General features: G+C 43.1%; 2 protein-coding genes across 2 annotated transcripts; both read right to left on the bottom strand.

Moving 5' to 3' along the window:
* Positions 1-1,886: 1,886 nt before the first annotated feature.
* Positions 1,887-3,502, bottom strand: LOC147327462 (GTP-binding protein Rhes-like). Its single transcript, XM_086297546.1, has one exon. The coding sequence runs from the start codon at positions 3,063-3,065 to the stop codon at positions 2,424-2,426; it is 642 nt and encodes a 213-aa protein (XP_086153672.1). The 5' UTR covers positions 3,066-3,502; the 3' UTR covers positions 1,887-2,423.
* Positions 3,503-8,616: 5,114 nt separating this feature from the next.
* Positions 8,617-15,400, bottom strand: LOC147327461 (fascin-like). The gene is made up of 5 exons (XM_086295105.1): positions 14,348-15,400; positions 11,305-11,461; positions 11,062-11,183; positions 10,644-10,814; positions 8,617-9,887 (listed from the first exon to the last, which is right to left on the bottom strand). The coding sequence occupies exons 1-5, from the start codon at positions 15,168-15,170 to the stop codon at positions 9,682-9,684; spliced, it is 1,479 nt and encodes a 492-aa protein (XP_086151231.1). The 5' UTR covers positions 15,171-15,400; the 3' UTR covers positions 8,617-9,681.
* Positions 15,401-16,950: the final 1,550 nt, after the last annotated feature.

Genomic DNA, 16,950 nt, shown 5'->3' with positions numbered 1-16,950 from the left:
AATCATAACTGGTAAAATCTAGTAGTTTTATTTGCATTTGACCTGCCTTTTCCTCCCCTACACTGATAAAACTAATGGTATCTCCCAAGGTCAGCTAGCTACTTCCAAAATAAACGAAACAACATGAGAAAAAAAAAAAAAGGGGGGGGGGGGGGTGTCTAGTTTTTTTTTTTTTAGAAAGTTTCCAGAAAGAGCCAGGCTGCCTTCACAAGATCATTTATCCATTAATTTATTCATTCACTTATTTATTGACAAAAAAGAAGTTTATAAATGTTCTAAGTGGGGACCTCACAAAAGTGCTTTTTCTCATAAAAGCTCTCTGGGCTCTATCACTGAAAAAAAAAGGCCATGTTGGATTTACTTGATTCAATAGTGGACATTGGTTGCACACAAATGTTTTGCTTTGGCAGAAACTTAAACAACTGAGTTAAATCAACTTTTTCATAATCAATAAACATCGGCATTTTGTGTTCATAAAACGCGATTGAAACATGTTCAGATGAAGTAAGTTGAGCTCTTGGAATATTTTAATCCTTCACAGTTTTGTCATTTTATTTCAACACTATTCAATAACTTTTATCCCAATACTATTGGTCACTTAAATACTACATGCTGTCTTCATATTACATAATGTTCAACAACGGGCAGGGATAGCTCAGTAGGTAGAGTGGTGGCCCCATGATCGGAAGGTCGGGGGTTCGACTCCACTGAGCAAGGTACCATCCCTACACACTGCTCCCCGGGCGCTGCACTGGTGGCTGCCCACTGGGTGAATGGGTTAAATGCAGAGGAACTATTTCCCTATGGGGACTAACACGCACACTTTACTTTTTACAAGGTCTAGATCCTGGTTACCATAAAAATTGAATAGGTCTTCAACAACTACCATCCTTCTATCTTTATCCTGGTTGCAGGGGGGTTGGGAAATAACCCTGAAGTGATAGGTTACAAGGCAGGGTACACCCTGGACAGCTGACTAGTCTATCACATAGAAACAAACAACCATTTACACTTACATTCACAGGTAATTTAGAATCACCAGTTAACCCTAACTCTAACAACTGCATGACTTTTAACTGCGGGAGGAAACCAGAATACCCAGAGAGAAACCTGCAAACTAGCCAGAATGTGGGTTTGAACACAGGACCTTCTTACTGTGAAGCAACAGCACTAACCACCATGCCAACAACCTAGCAAATGTAGGAAAGCTATGATTTCCTGTATTTGATGCAGAATTTTTTTGTTTTTGTAATAATCCACAATAAATAGCAATAGCATGCACGTGGTGTGTGTGTGTAGTTGTCTGCCTCTTATAACTCCAGTGATTTTCCTGCAGTTTGAAATCTTGTGCGATCTTGTGAATTCCATGAGTTCAGCAACTAAGCACTCTTACTAGATTGTATCAGGTCATCTCAACAAGAACAAATTAAGTTGTTGAATTTCGTACAGATTCTTCATGATTTAATTACGTTCATATAGAAACATGAAATTATTGTGTTTAAATTACAAGTTAGACTTTTTTAATGTAACAACCACCCAATTTACTTTTTTTGGTATACTAAAAAACAGTAGAGGTGGCTGCTCGACTTGACTGAGATGGATGCCTTCCTGAAACCACGATCTAAAGAGCGCGAGTCTGAAACCCGTGCAGTGTCGCGGGATTTAACATTGATATATTATTGACTTACTTCACTTGAACATGATATGAACAATTTAATCTAGCCTCTCTGCATATCATGTAGTTTCTACACTATGCAGTTAAAGTTAACTTTAAAGCATGAGGCACTTGTGTTAAATACACGCAAGATGCTTATGTAAATCCAGGAGCTGGCCAATCCCTTTTTTTCAGTGTACTCTATTGTTTCAACACTCATCCGGGAGCGGGACTGTAGCAGTCTACTGGCAAGAGAGGTGCTGAAAGGAGGAAAAAGAGGAGACCACCAAACAGACAAAGGGAATGAGAGGAGAAAAAGAACAGGTGTGTGTGCTTTGATGGTTACTTTAACCATCACATTATGAGATTTCTGATTATTGAAGAAAGAAAAAAGCTCTAGGGCCCATCAGACACTTGTTCACATTGGTGTTTAACTCTATGATCCACGCATAGACAGACTCGTTTGAGATGTGCCAAGACCAGTGGAAGGTTTACAAATGAAGCACCGGACACATTTTACAACAAAGTTATTTTACTGACACCATATAAAAATGTACACACAAAACAGGACTCAAATAAAGTGCATCATCCCGTTTGCTCCCCTTAAACTATGAGCATTACAGGCCCCGCTGGCTTTCAGACACATTAAAGTGACCCGAGGAGCCGTCACCCGTGAACAGGTGTTAAACTGCAACACGCTCCAAAGCGTAACATTTTAGAGTGAGAACGGGCTCGAAACTGAGCAGGCGCAGTCCAGCTGCAGCGGTTTCTACGACAGAACACAGCTGTTGTGCTTCTTCGGCGAGGGTCTCTTCCTAGCTCGGGGCCTAGGCACGGTGTCTCTGCGTGTCCACGCCGCGGGGCTCAGTCGTGGCGGCAGGTTCACCTGTTGCAGCAGCGAGCTGAACACCCCGACCGCGTTTCTGCCCGTGCTCGCGGACGCCTCCACGAAGTCTGCGCCCCACTCAGCCTCCACCGTGGCCATGGCGTCACAGGCAACCGGCGCTCGACCTTCGCTCTCGGTCAGATCCGCTTTGCTGCGGACCACGGTGATGGGCACGCTCCTGCCGCCGCCGCGCAGCTCCAGAATCTCGGCGCGCAGTCGACGCACCTCCTCGAAGGAGTCGGGCTCGTCTGCCGCGTACACCAGGGCGAAGGCGTCGCTGTGTCGGATGCAGAGCTCCCTCATAGCCGGGAACGAGTAGCTGCCGCTCGTGTCCAGTATCTCCAGCCGCATCTTCTCCTCAGAGCCCGCGGTGTCATACTCGAGCACGTGAAGCTCCTCGACAGTGCGCGTGTACTTGTGCTCGAATCCGTCGTGGAGGAATCGGTGGATGAGCGCGGTCTTGCCAACCCCCGCTGCTCCCAGGAATACAAGCCGGACCGTGTTGGGACGCCCTGACGGAGACATCCCGACGATCCCGGCGCACGTGCAGCTTTATGCAGCTCCATGCAGCCAGGCTATTTATAGGCTGCTCCACCGATACGACCCCACCCGGTCGTTCTCCGCTCAAAATCGCTCAAGTTCAGACTCTGAAAGCCACGGAGCACACCCGATTTGGCAGCATGGAAACATAAATGATTTATGGATTTAATGTCTTTTCAGCGCTTATGTCAACATGTGTGAAAGAGTCGAACACGTGCGTTTGTTTGCAGCGTTTGTGAGTCATGGAACTCAATGCCAGTGTATTTCACAGGAACCCGGATATCATAAATCATTTCCACAGTTTACAACAGTGTGCATACAATAACAAGCTTCTGTCGAAGCTTTGTAGTTAATTTACAACCCATGGTTAGCCCTTTTACATCCCACCATTGCGTTTGCTTATTTACTGCAATGATCCTAATCCCCCCCCCCCCCCTTTTTTTTATTTTTTATTAATGGAACAATGGGGATGCTATACCTTTCTGAATCCTCATCGTAAAATTTAATTCTTGCAGCACTCTACTTCCCACCAGCAGAAATACAGCTCTGGCGGTGAGCAAGAACCCCCACCTGCTGATCAAACCCTGTGTTTGCAAAGGGTGGCCAATCAGAAGAAAGCTGGCTAAAAAAAACAGCTAGGAGGGAGCTGTAACTTGTTACTTGACAGAGGATGAATTAAGGGACTGCTACAAGGCCCAGTATAAAATAAATCATGATTCTGAACTGCGAAGAAGTTATTTTGATTTTCCTATCTAAAAGAAGCATGTAAGTCCCATTTCAGGTTCAGTGGTCAAACTTGAGACTTAACCACAGTGAGTCTGTCACCAGTAAATCTTCCCCTTCCCAACTAAATGTGTGCACCGTCTTCTGCTCTGTGATTACACCTTTGCTTTTGAATTATTGGCTCATTTCTCTCATTCCTTTGACTCAACATTTCCACCCACACCTGAATTTGTTATTGTGGTCACAACCTGAAGTCTGGTGGTAATAAAAAAAAAAAAAAAAAAACAGTCATACATGCTCGCAAACAAGGTCCTGTCACGTGCAGTTATGTTTACACCATGTGTGGAAGGTTTCTTTTTAATGACAGTCCTGCCACAAAGACCCATTGTTTGATGCAAATACACATGCTCTATAATCTGATGATTAAAGCGCACTACCTGTAATTAAAAGCGCTGCTGGCCTTCCAAAAGAAATTTGGAAAGCATCAGGCTGCCCAGTGGTAACTGGCTGTGCGGACCTACCAGCACCACCCTGAAGAAGCTGTCAGTGGTGTGATGATGCGAACACATTGACCGCGCAGCAGGTGGCTGGCATGAGTAGAATTTATGTGATGCAAGTAATGGGGTTTAGAAAACTGTACTCGCTAAATTTTTCTTATGAAGCGTGTAATTACTGTCACGAAGTCATGGGCGTAACATTGCTGAACATTGCTGAACATTGGGGGGTCAAGATCTCTGTCTAAATAAATAAAAAAATCTGGGTAAATTCACAGATGATTAAACATGCAACTATTCTGCTGGTAATAACTGAAATGAGTAAAGAAAATCAACAGCCTATTTATGCAAGATAATTCATAATTTTATTGGGGGGTCATAACCCCCCTAACTCCCCCTGGAAATTACGCCCCTGCACGAAGTACAGAACTAAATTCTCTGTGTCTCGCTGACCAACTCTGTCTGGCGGGACGTGGCTATCACTTGGTAAATAGGTACTGTGATAGCTTGTCATTGTGCGCGTGTATTTGGGTGAGTGCATTTGCGTCTCTTATCTGTACCCTTGAAGAAGTGTATGCAGTAATATAAAGGAGCAAATAAGATGGGAACAAACTGTAAAAACAGAACAAGCCAACCTTGAAACTGACCTGAGGCCTGCTGGAACTCTCGTATAAGTGGTTGCAGCTTTAAGGGGGGGTTCTAAGTGCTTTGGGTCATTCCAGAATCTGGGTAAATCCATATGGTAGCTGCGAGGTGTGAAACACAAATTACCGGTAATACAACAATTTAGAACAACAACAAAAAGTAGTGTGAAATTTCTTTTACACACTTGGCTTTTGTGCATTAAAACATTTTCAGATTGAAATCAGCAATGGCTTCACTGAAACATATTCCAGAAAGCTGGAAACACTTATTACCCTTCTGTCTATCCATTTTCTTCTGCTTATTTAAGTCAGGGCTGTGGGAAGGAGCTGGAGCCTATCCCAGCTGCCGTGGGCTGAGACACTGGGTAGACTCTGAACAGGTCACCAGTCTGTCATAGGGCTAAGACATAGAAACACACAACCATTCACACCTATGGGAAATTTTAAATCACCAATTAACATAATTCCTCACAGAAAGGCTGCAGCCAGGTGATGGATATGAACCCAGGACCTTTGGATTGTGAGACAATGCACCAGAATACTGCTCCACATACTCACCTAAAATATAAATATAAATATAAATGTTGCCAGGGCAATATTTGCCTTAATGCACAGTTATAATAATCATTTATCTTAATTAATAATATTAATTATAATAATATTTATCTTAATTAATAATATTAATTAAGGATATAGTTTAAGCTAGGAATAACAGAAGTGCCCATATACTTTGGTGATAAAGTGAAAATCAGGTTTAAAGCATTTTTAAATGATGTACACTAGATGGCAGCAGTAGACACATTAAAAAAGCATTGAGACAGTTGGAGTTGCAATTAAAAACTGGGAAGTTGCTGCTGTTGCAAGTATGTGATCTGTGCAGAAGTAACAGCAAAGAGTCATCGATATGTTACACAGGAATCATGGGTATAAATAATGAAATCGGCTTCATATCTTACAGTAGCTTACCCTTAAACAAAGTCTGTCCTGTCTCAGTCAGAGAGGCACATTAAAAGAAAACGTTTTCATGCAGTTTAGATGATTCTGAAGTGTGTCAACTGTGGGCTTCTTCAAAACACTAGCATCTGCTGCAGTTCTCTGATATATGTGTACATGTTTAGACATCCTTGTGAGGACAGAAAATTGCAATGCTACTGTACATGTGGGGACCAACAGTCACCTCTCCCCACGAGTTTGAAGGCATGTTTGAGGCTCAAACTGTGGTTTTAGTGTCAGGGTTACAATTAGGTTATAGTTAGATTTAGGCTAAGGGTTAGGGTTAGGCATTCATTTTTGATGGTTAGGGTAAGAGGCTGGGGAAGGCATTATGTCACTTAGATGTCCTCATTAAGACATGAACATGAGTGAGTGTGTATTTTATTATGGTTATGGTTTTTTACTTCAAGAATCATAAAAGATTTAACGTCCTTTTATGAGTTTGCATAAAGGGACACTGCTGCTAGACATAGTGTATGAGAACACTGTCATTGTGAGTGTGGTACATTCTAGTATTAGCATGTTACTCAAGAGTTCTCCCACTGGTATGACTATAGACACATTACATAATTTATCCTAAAAAAAGAATATATATATATATATATATATATATATATATATATATATATATATATATATATATATATATATATATATATAAATGAAATAAAAAAACAACTGTTCTTACAGTTTTCTCAGGATGGTAAAACGCTGTCCCATTTCACTTTGAGGAGTTTCTTTATCACGTTTATTGCCCAGGAGAAATCTGTCCTATAACTGAAGGACAAAGAAAACCTCATTCCTGCTTTGTCTTCACTTCTGTTCATTGCTCTGTCCCTCCGCTCCAGTGCCATGTGAGCTTTTTTCTGGCAGGAGGATTTGGCTCAAACCCGACATGTGCTTTCTCTTAAAGACTTTATGCACACAGACTGAAAAAGGCATGGGAGGTTATCATATTACCTTGAGCACAGTGGACGTTCCAATCCATTTAATAAGCACTCAGGCTTTTAATTTCCACAGTCCTCATGTGAGTGTGTCAGAAACTGTGTTTGTAGTTACACAGGGCGGTTCTGTTTTGGTTATTACAAGGTTTGCTGGGATTATTCAGCAATGTGTGTTCCATCTTTCAACAGTCATCTTCCTAAAGCCTCGCTCCTGCATTACTTGTTGCCATGGCAACACGCAGAGACCCTGCAGTGAAAGATGAAGGATGATCGTTCGTCTGCTTTTGCGTGTATTCAAACACGTAAGTTTTGCACCCATTATAGCGTTCAAGAGTTGAGATTTGGTCTGCAGAAGAGAGAAAGTGGAGTAGGTTACCTCGTTCTTGAGCTCGGCTGGCTTTCTCCTCTACCGTTTTGGCTCAGTGCACTCTCAGGGGGACGTGATGCAGGCTCTGTCTTCCTTCTCCCACACACAACAGCATTTGCTAAATAGCCTCATCAGAACAAGATGGTTGGAGGAAAAAATCTATGAAAAGAATAATAATGTAGGTCCACCTTCTTTTCTGTTTAGGTGTAACATGAAGAAACATGTGACCCAAATGCTGAGCTCAGTTGTTGCACAGACAGATCAGCTGAGCCCTGTTATTGATCCATATGCACAATTTAATAACAATAAAAACAGCATTATTAAGTATTATCAGGTTTATCTTTTTCACTATGTGCATTTTGTTCAAGCTGTCATCTCTCGACTCGAGCTGTTCAGTTTTAAAGTTACATCTATCAAGCGGATTCCTGTAAAGGGGCAGGATGACTTCTTGCTCCCAGAGTAGCTATCTTACCTAATCATGTGATCTGCAATATTGCTCTCACTTCCTTTTTCGGACTTGTTTTTATGGGATCAATTCAGTTATATTACGGGCAAGATTAGACCAGAGGCAGGGAACTTGTGAGGCTGTACTTTGAGCATGCTCAAAATGAAATTGTAAGCACACTACCATTTTGCAGCAGCAGAGCCAAGGGCTGGCTATATACACCTTATAAAATGTCTTGTCACTGCACACAATCATCATGATTGGAATATGACTGAAATGATCCTATAAAAACCACAACAAGGAAGTGAGTGATTAGGCAAGACAGCTGCTCTGGCAGCAAGAAATCGCAGGTGCAAGCTTAACACTGAATAACTTACAAGTTATTGTAAGCACATTGTAAGAACTTTGGATTGAAAGGTCGTCAGGCAGTGAGGAAGCGTGTGGTTTCACACATCACATCTAGTTTAAATAACTCTGAAAAGTGATTTGTGCCCAAGGCTTCATAAGGAGATATCACTAACCCTTTCATCAAGGTTCACCACTTATAACTTTTATACTGTCCCTGTTTCTACAGTTATTGTTCCCATCAATCCTTATCAGGGTCACATACAACCAACAATTTAAACTGCCATTAAAGAATTTAGTGTTGCATTGAAAAAGTTATTATAGGAGTTCTCATGGTGTAGTCCTGCCCAAACAAGCAAGGAATAAAGATATTTTGGCCTACATCAGTTTGCCCCACATAAAATAAATGAATGTCATATCAGTTTCTGTAACACTCTAATTGGCTGTAGATGGAAGCAGATGAACATGTAGATGGAAGTTAGTGTGAATCTTTAGAAATAATCCCTCAAACCCACAAATGCCCTCTCTTTGTGGAGCTAACCCTTTCAAGTAAAATCAACCAAGAGAAAAACAAGACGATCCACTGTTGAGAAGGTAAACTTTATTGGACTTTTCACTTGATTGAAATGTACGAGCATGAAAGGGAAAAGACAGAGTACTCTATGAAAGGCACAGCCAGAGAGATGACTCCACCATTGTGTTTACACACCAGCAGCAGCAGCAGCAGCAGCACACAATCCAAGGCGGGCACTTCATCACCACAAACATGTGCTTTTAACGTAGTTCAAAAAGGACGCTGTAATATTGTGCTCATTTTTGGGCGCTGTGTTAGAACAGCTGGAATTAATGCATTTTTATTTATATGCATTTGTGTGCGTTTGAGTGCGTTGTGTGTCATTATTGTGCTAAGGCGACTCCTTCACTCGGTGAGTGAGTTTCGAAGCTCCTTTCAAACTGTTTTTATTTTATTCACCAAGAGTGTACAGGCAAAAAAAGACACATCTGCCAGCCCCTGGCTCTGTGTTTCCCATGGTTGCTATGGTTTCAATAATTGAGTGACAAAAAAAGAGCAGTATTTACAGCAGACGCGTGTAAATCAGTAACATTCCTTCATCTGATGAGCATTATGCGTTACACTTTGAACGAGAATAGGAGATGTAAGCAGCGTATAGAGGCAGCAGGACAATTAGCAGGAGAAGGTTAGATACTGCGAGTTATGGGTTATAGTATTCAACACGTTCATTTACACCAGTAGTTACCACAGATAGGCACAACTTATAACAATAACTGTCCTGACAGTTATCAGGTACGGCATGTGTAAAGTTTAACTGGGAGTGAAACAAATACTGTGCAATCACACTACAATGCATTCAGTTAACAGCAAGTCGTTGTAAATCCAAGCCTCCAGTACAAAGACCAGTAAGATGAGATCATTACTGAGAAATTTTTAAAAAACAACAAAAACAAAACACCTTTAGCACTTTGGTTCCTCTCGTCAGCGTCATTTTTCCGCCACCCAGCCAAACAAATTCAGAACTGCGCACACGCACACAGGCACGCACACATATGCAAAAGAAAGAAAGAACTGCTACCTACACTAACTACCTCTAGTTTGAAGCATAGTGGAGAAGTCCAGCTGTGCTTTCTCAATATTCCCAGAGGGTGGCGCTCTCCAGGGAGTCTGCACTCGCCTTGAGCCCTCCAGCGTGATCCCCTTTGAGATACTTCCCCCTCAGAGTACGAATGGCCATCTTGTTGAGGTCACAGAACTCGAGCAGGAACTGGACAGGCGATGAGTCGCCGCACACAATGGCTGTGCCATCTCCAAAACACCAGTACTTCCCCTGGGAGTCTGGACAAACAACACACTTAATGAGGCTCCGCAGACACACAGTACACATATATAAGTATATCAATTTTATCAATTTAGTTTAGGAATTCAAGGAAAAGATATGTGACATAATTTTATTTAAATGTTTAAAATACTTTGGGATCAGAATTTGCTGGCCAACAATACAATACAAGATGAAAAATAATGCATCATACTGGCTCCCTGTCAAGCCTGAGTATGATGGTTCAAATGGGAGATGGCCCCGGGTGAGTGATCCATACAGCTATAATGGCTTTCCCATTAGATGCTTAAATATTGACTTTCCCTTAAGCAGGGTGGGGTTGAAGAGGGTTGGGTTGTGGAGAACACTATTTTAAACACCATGGCAAACATCACCACATTCATTAGAAAATCAAATCAAAGCCACGAGACAAGAAAATAGAAGCATTGTTTATTGAACGATCTGAATCTGATACAGGCTCTTTTGCTACAGAGGTTTCAGTCAGCTTCTTTGTCTCATTCTAGCACAACTGCTGTGTTGTGTAGGTAGCTTCAGTTATATTAAGTATATCTATGACAAAACACTAAATATAACTGCACATTTCTTGTTATCCACATTAGACCCGGCTCCCTGGAAAGTATTCAAATGCATTAACTAGTCTCACATAAGTCACGTTCTGTGACTTCTAGTAAGAAAAAAACAGTATGACCTGCCAAAACAACACATTGCATCTAAGTGACACACAATTTTATTGTTCTATTCAAACAGTTACCCACCTTTGAAGGAGTAAGCACCATTGTGGAACTCCAGCTGAAAAACATCGTAGGATGCTCGGTTGGAGTCTAGGGTTGCCGTTCCAGCTTTTCGAGCCCCGATGAACCCGTGCGCCCCGCGGAGGACGATGATTGGACGGTTGATGAGCTTCATCAGGAACTGTTCGGCCTCCCCTGAAGTGAAAAAAGATTAAGGTTGGACCAAACTACTCTGTGGCTTGTTTCATAAAAGCACCTTACGCGGGTATATGGGGGCATTAGAGGACGTGGCATAGGTAACTCGAACATCTGCGCAGGCACCATCAATGCTGAACCATAACATCTTTTTTTCACACATATCACATTTAATATGTTGATATGTGCATCAAAGCTTTTTTTTGGTGAAAACGTTGTATTTGGGAATGTAAGGAGCATGGCTGACCTGCGCTGTCAATGGTAGCAGCCAGCTGCCCGTTCTTCTTAGCAGTCACATACTTGCCATTGGCTGCACGGATACACACACGGCCGTCACGCCACTCCAATTCAAAGTAACTGTTGGCAGACCTGAAACACACCCACACAATAAACAAGCCAGTTATTCCACTGAATGTTGGTTATGCATGAAATAAAATGGGTGTTAACCAACATTCAACATTATATGGTGTGTGCGTATGTGTGTTGTTACTTGGTGGAGGCAGTGCACTGCAGTCCTCCGGTAGCTGTGAGTGTCCAGTATTTTCCAGCAGCGGTCCTGAAAGCACACTTCCTGTCCTCACGGCTCATCTCCAGCTGAAAGACTTCCTGGTCCCCTTCCTCATCCTGATTGGCTGACAAATCCATGCCTAGAAAAGTGGGGCAGACTGCTGTCAGCTTTCCTTCTTGTCTCTGGATGTCTGAAACTTTCAAACCCTTAAATTTATGAACTTTCTCCCGAGAGACTCTTAAAGCCAGAGGATGTCTCAAACTCACAAAGATCTGGGCCTTACTGCACCCATTCAGTGGATTCACCAGTCCTGAATGGGACTAGATAAAAGAAGAAGAAGTAGATGTGGTCATTTGAGCAGAGTAACGATAAAGTAGAAAGTTTTTCCTCATCATTAAATGTTTCATTGATCAGTTAGAATTCTAATGTGTCGAGAACATCTCTGCTTATGATCCATTTGTCAGCCTGCTGACTCAAAACACGTACACTCCAACTATATGCTAAAGATTTGAAACTCAAAAGCAAACCATTCAAATCAAGTGCTGTGTAAAAACAAATGTGTGTGTTACATAGCCATATGTTAACACGCCTTGATCCAGAGCTGATCCAGTCAGCTGCTCCATGCAGAATTGTCTGCTGCTGATCAGGGGGATGACCACTGAGTTGGAGCCATGTTTGAGGTCAAATGACAAGTGCCCCTTAAATGTTCCCCACTTTAAGCTGTAATTCGTTTCACTTCATCTGCAAGGGGAAATAGCTACTTGAGTTCACCCCCAATCTGCTGTTTTTTTCTCCCTTTTTCTTTGTTTTTTACTGGACAACTATATTAAAGTGAATTAATTGTTTTTAAAAAGGCAGCCATCTGCAAATATAGGCTCTGAGACTAAAACCAAAACAATGAGCTAAATTGTAGAGCTGAAAAATAATTGTGAGTTCATCAAAACAAGAAAGAGTTCACCCATAAATCAAATCATGAATTAAATACATGTGCTGTAATGATATTTGTCTAAGCTTTTTTGGTGTGAGTTGCCAGTTTTGCAGATATAAGCGGTTTTCCTACAATATAATGGAACTAAATGGCACATAAAATTGCATTTTAAAAATTCAACTGCAATGTATTTTACATAAATCATGACATGGTTGCTCAGAACAAATCCACCAACCTTGTAATGAACAATTACATGAAGGGACTGGTATTCCACCATATCCCTCCATAGAGGGAATCGTGTTCTTACATATGAGGAGATGTTAGTGAGACCGTGATCAGAGTTAATGTATTTGGATATTAAGTTTAAACCAAGCATGAAAATGGAGAAGAGATGTGATTCAAGTAACAGTTTACAGAGAAGATAAATTACAGAGAAACAGCAGTTCTCTAGGCAAAAATGCCTTGTTGATGTCAGAGTTCAGAGAAGAATGGTCAGACTGCTTCAAGCTGATAGGACAGCAACAGGAAGGCAACCTCTGGACTGTACAGCATAGAAGATCTCACTGAGTGCCAGTCTTGTCAGCTAAGAACAGGAAACTGAGGCTACAATTTACAGAAGCTTACCAAACCTGGACAACAAAAGACTGGAAAAAGCTTTTCTTACTCTGTTGAGTTTCAATTTCTGCTGCAACATTTGGATAATTGGTTCAGGATTTGATATAAACAACATGAAAACATGGATCTATTTTACTGTATATTACTGGCTCAGGCTGGTGGTGTAATGGTGTGGTGGATATTTTCTTGTCATACTTTGGGCCCCTCAGTACCAACTGACCATTGTTTGAACACCATAGCCTACCTGAGTATTGTCGCTGACCATGTCCATCCCTTTGTGGCCGCAGCATACCACACCACGTCACAAAGCTTAAATCATCTTAAACCGGTACATGGAAACAAATTCACTGTACTCAAATAGCCTCCACAGTCATCCAGTAGAGCACCTTTGGGATGTGGTGAAATGGCAGAGCCCCATCATCTCTGCAACCCACATCGAGACAACATATTTTGAATACCAGAAGAAGAAACGTGTTAATATGTTTGAATATGAATTTAGCGCGAGTTTAACACATCTATTGATAGGGGAAATGGTTCCAGACAAAGAGCAAAAAGATTTGACCAGTAGATTTCTTACAAAGACACGAAACTGGACTCAGCCTCGCATTACATAAAACCAGTCCACCTTGGAAGAGTTGAGAGAGTAAAAATGTCTCTGTCCTCATTACTGACACCCAAGCTGCCAGTTAACAAAATGCTTGTGCAATGCCCATATTGAGCCCACTGAACCATTAGTGGTTTGTACAAATGCAGCAGCACTGTTATTTCTTTAACAAAGAAAGGAAATTGTGATGAATTATAAGTCCAAGTCCCCTGGTCCTGCTTTCCATCAGCCTTTCAATTATGGTCACAATTTAGGTCACAAGTCACTGCCTTACATACACTGACCTCATTCAAGCAAACCATCCTCTATTTCCCTTGGTATGCTCTCTGTCTGTCTCACACTCACTCACACACTGATAAATCCCCGCTAATGTTGTGCACAGAATCAATTAGAGACCGGGAGGCAACGAGACAATGAGGTTGCATGTGGGATAAAGACCTGTGTAAGGCACACCTCGCTCTTTGTGGCCCGCGTTCTCTGCCTCTCCACCATTTTCCCATTGTCTCCAAAGCAAATCTGCCCTCGTTTTCTGTCTGTTCTGAGATAAAGAACGATGCACAGCTGCAGACTGAAGCTGACCCGGGGCCAGCAACCACAGAGCAGGGGTAGAATTACTGCAGGAAAAATGTTAAACTGGCAGGGACTGCCCCCCGCCCCCCAACAACTACAAAAAAAGAGCGGAGGGGAGGGGGGCGATAATGAAAAACACATGGTGTGGGAGGAAAATGAGCTAACGGGGGTCTCTAATTCTGCTCTACTTTTTCATGCAGACACGCAACAGCTGCCTCCTGCTGTGTCCAGCTATGCGGTGACCTCACGGTGAAACTGCATTTCTTTTACTTGGTGTCTCTTGGGTCAGTGCAGCTGTACAGCCTCACCTTGCCTTGTGGAGACGTTTCTCTCGTTGCCTGCAGTCAGCACGACCTGCGCGTGGCTGCGCTCCAGGCCGAACTGTTCATCCTTTCCCACCCGGGTGCTCCTCCCAGACTTCATAGTGCCGGTGGGGCCTACGGGGGCCAGGTAGCGACCGTTACAGTCGCGGAATGCCACTTTCCCGGAGTGGAACTCGAGCATGTAGCCGGTATCCTTGTCCGTTGCGGTGGACAGGTTGCCGTCGTTGCGCAAAAACCGGTTGTCAGAAGTCTCGAGGTGGTAGCGCTGATCGCGGTACACCAGGGTCACAAGCGAGTCGACCCCCCAGGGGACATCCCGATCTATTGACACCTCCTGCCGGGCGCTCAGGTGGGCGAAGCGCTTGCGGGCGAAGCTGTAGAGGTTGACCTGCGGGTGCACGGCCAGGTGCATGCTCCATCTCTCCGCCGGCGAGGCGGTCTGCGCAAAGCAGGTGATCCGGTCCTCGCTGCCGCCGAGGAAGCGGCCGTAGGGCTCGGACTGCAACGACCACCGCCCGTCCTCGTGCACCGTTATGACGAAGCGGCAGTCCCGCTCGCGCGTCTCGCTGTCCGCGGTAACGTTGCCGTCTTTGTCCGTGGCGAGGTAGCGGCCCAGGTGGGACAGGAGGAACACGGCGCTGTCGTCTTCCCCTGTCTGCTCCAGGGTCCACGTCTGCTTCTTCTTCAGGCTGCTGGCCGAGGCGTTGATTTTGAAGCCGAATGTTTCCGCAGTCAGATACTTGCCCTCGCTGTTGATGAGGCCCAGAGGGATCTGCAGCAGGTCCCCGTCGGCGCCGTTTGAGGACATGATTGCAGCTTGACAAGAGGAGCAAAGAAAGGAGATGCTGGTCTTATAGAGAGGGATAGACAGACGGACAGAGGGAGGGAGAAAGACTGTGGGGGTGTTTGAAGGAGAGAGAGAGCTGCTGCTGATGGTGCTGATGGTGATCAGTGTCCCCTAACTGGGTAAAAATCCGGACTGGCTCGCTGGAGCTGCAGGAGTTGCAAGCTTGTGAGTTGTTTTTTTTTCCAAGGCAGTACACGCCCCAGATACAGGCAGAGGAGCTGGAGGGAGATGACTGCAATTTTGACAAACCACTCCACCCCTGCACTGATCTTCACATAGCCCCACACATATAACCAGTATCATCCACACCATCAGCACTAACTTTTCCATTGCTCCTGGAGAACTCTGTGGATTCACCACCTAACAGATTTGGTATGTTTGTGCTGGAAAGAGGCAGAAAAAGGCCATTTTCTGACAATGTCAGCATACAGAAGGCCATGTGCTGGGATCTCTTATGAGTCAAATGTCCCCTCTGAATCTGATGTGGGGTAGTTTGTAGTTTAATGTTCTCTTCCCCCTGTAGTTTACCAAACAAAAGCTACTGAGTGTGGAACAATGCAAACATTGTGTTTTCACACATGAACATCGGAGAGATCAGAGACAAAAGTGCGAATTTACTCAGTTGTTTCCCTTCATTGAAATTCCACCCATTTTCCATCCTGTAGTCTGATCAGCCCTTCCGTCCTTCTCCCCCGTGCTTTGTCATAACTCCTGTCTACACATCCACCTATACTCTGAGAGAGAAAGAGAGAGAGAACGGCGGGTGCTTATCCTTTCCTCACGCCCACAACCCCAGGAGAGCTTTCTGAGGTATAAAAAGCTCCATGAGAAGCTAAATGAAGCTTTTCTCTTTTCTTCTTCTTTTCTTTTCCAGTAGTTGAACATATAATTGATTATGGTAATGGTGTTTTGATTTTGTACCGCAAAGTTATCTTCCTCATAGCTATAAGCCAGTGAAGTTTTCTCACAGCAGCTTTGCCTGTGTAGAGCTAAAAACCTTAATTCCTAATGTAATTCGAGGATGTAGTTGAAAGACGGGATAGTTCATGAACAGTTCACTTTGTATGCATACATTTTCAGTTACTTGGTTTTAATTTAGGGAGATTAGTGGCTTGCAAATTTGCTGCATGAAAAATTGGTGTGCTGCTGAGTCAGTAACCTGATAAAAATCAGGAAAATCTTTGACAACTTTTCACTTTAAGCTTTTGATCTTTGATAACTGTAAAACAAACGGAGGTTTTTGATTGGTTGATTGATTGATCTGGTCAAGATGAGCATTTTGATGGCACTACTTTTGCATCCCATGCTTGGATCTTTATTTATCATTAGTTATGGCTTATAAAATAATTAGATAATTGGTTATAAATCGCTAAAACGAGTAGCACGATATACCCAAAACAAAGAGAAGGGGTAGCAAGAGAGGAAAGGAATCCCAGATTTGCCCCACCAACAACATTGTCCAATGAAATGAACATGTAGGATAAGCAAACCATGAAAAGTACGGATTTTATATGAGCTTGTGCATATAGTTTGAAGCGGGAGGTTGTGCAGGACATGAAACCTGTGCTGGGACACAGCCTGCAAAGTTAGTGCGGAGGTGGGATATCTGGGGGAGAGGATATCTTACAGCTGGGACTACATCGCCCCCATCTGACTTTTTGGAGAAAAGCAGCAAGGACAAGAATCTCGGAAAGAAAAAAAAGCAAATTCATCAAGTTAAGGAGAGTCTGGATGTTTTTCA

The sequence above is a fragment of the Aulonocara sp. 'chitande type north' Nkhata Bay genome, linkage group LG6 (genome assembly GCF_057382095.1).
Source record: "Aulonocara sp. 'chitande type north' Nkhata Bay isolate Kocher_YH1m ecotype deep benthic linkage group LG6, A_spYH_male_GT1.1, whole genome shotgun sequence".
Classification (NCBI taxonomy): domain Eukaryota; kingdom Metazoa; phylum Chordata; class Actinopteri; order Cichliformes; family Cichlidae; genus Aulonocara; species Aulonocara sp. 'chitande type north' Nkhata Bay.
This window is presented reverse-complemented; position numbering and strand designations above follow the sequence as displayed.

Bases quoted from the DNA above. Each gene is read 5' to 3' on its own strand.
- LOC147327462 (XM_086297546.1), bottom strand. From the start codon at position 3,065: ATGTCTCCGTCAGGGCGTCCCAACACGGTCCGGCTTGTATTCCTGGGA.
- LOC147327461 (XM_086295105.1), bottom strand. From the start codon at position 15,170: ATGTCCTCAAACGGCGCCGACGGGGACCTGCTGCAGATCCCTCTGGGC. The intron at 11,462-14,347 runs GTGAGGCTGTAC...CCACTTTTCTAG, and splicing joins AAACGTCTCCACAAGGCAAG to GCATGGATTTGTCAGCCAAT. The intron at 10,815-11,061 runs GTCAGCCATGCT...TTTTCACTTCAG, and splicing joins TGCTACCATTGACAGCGCAG to GGGAGGCCGAACAGTTCCTG.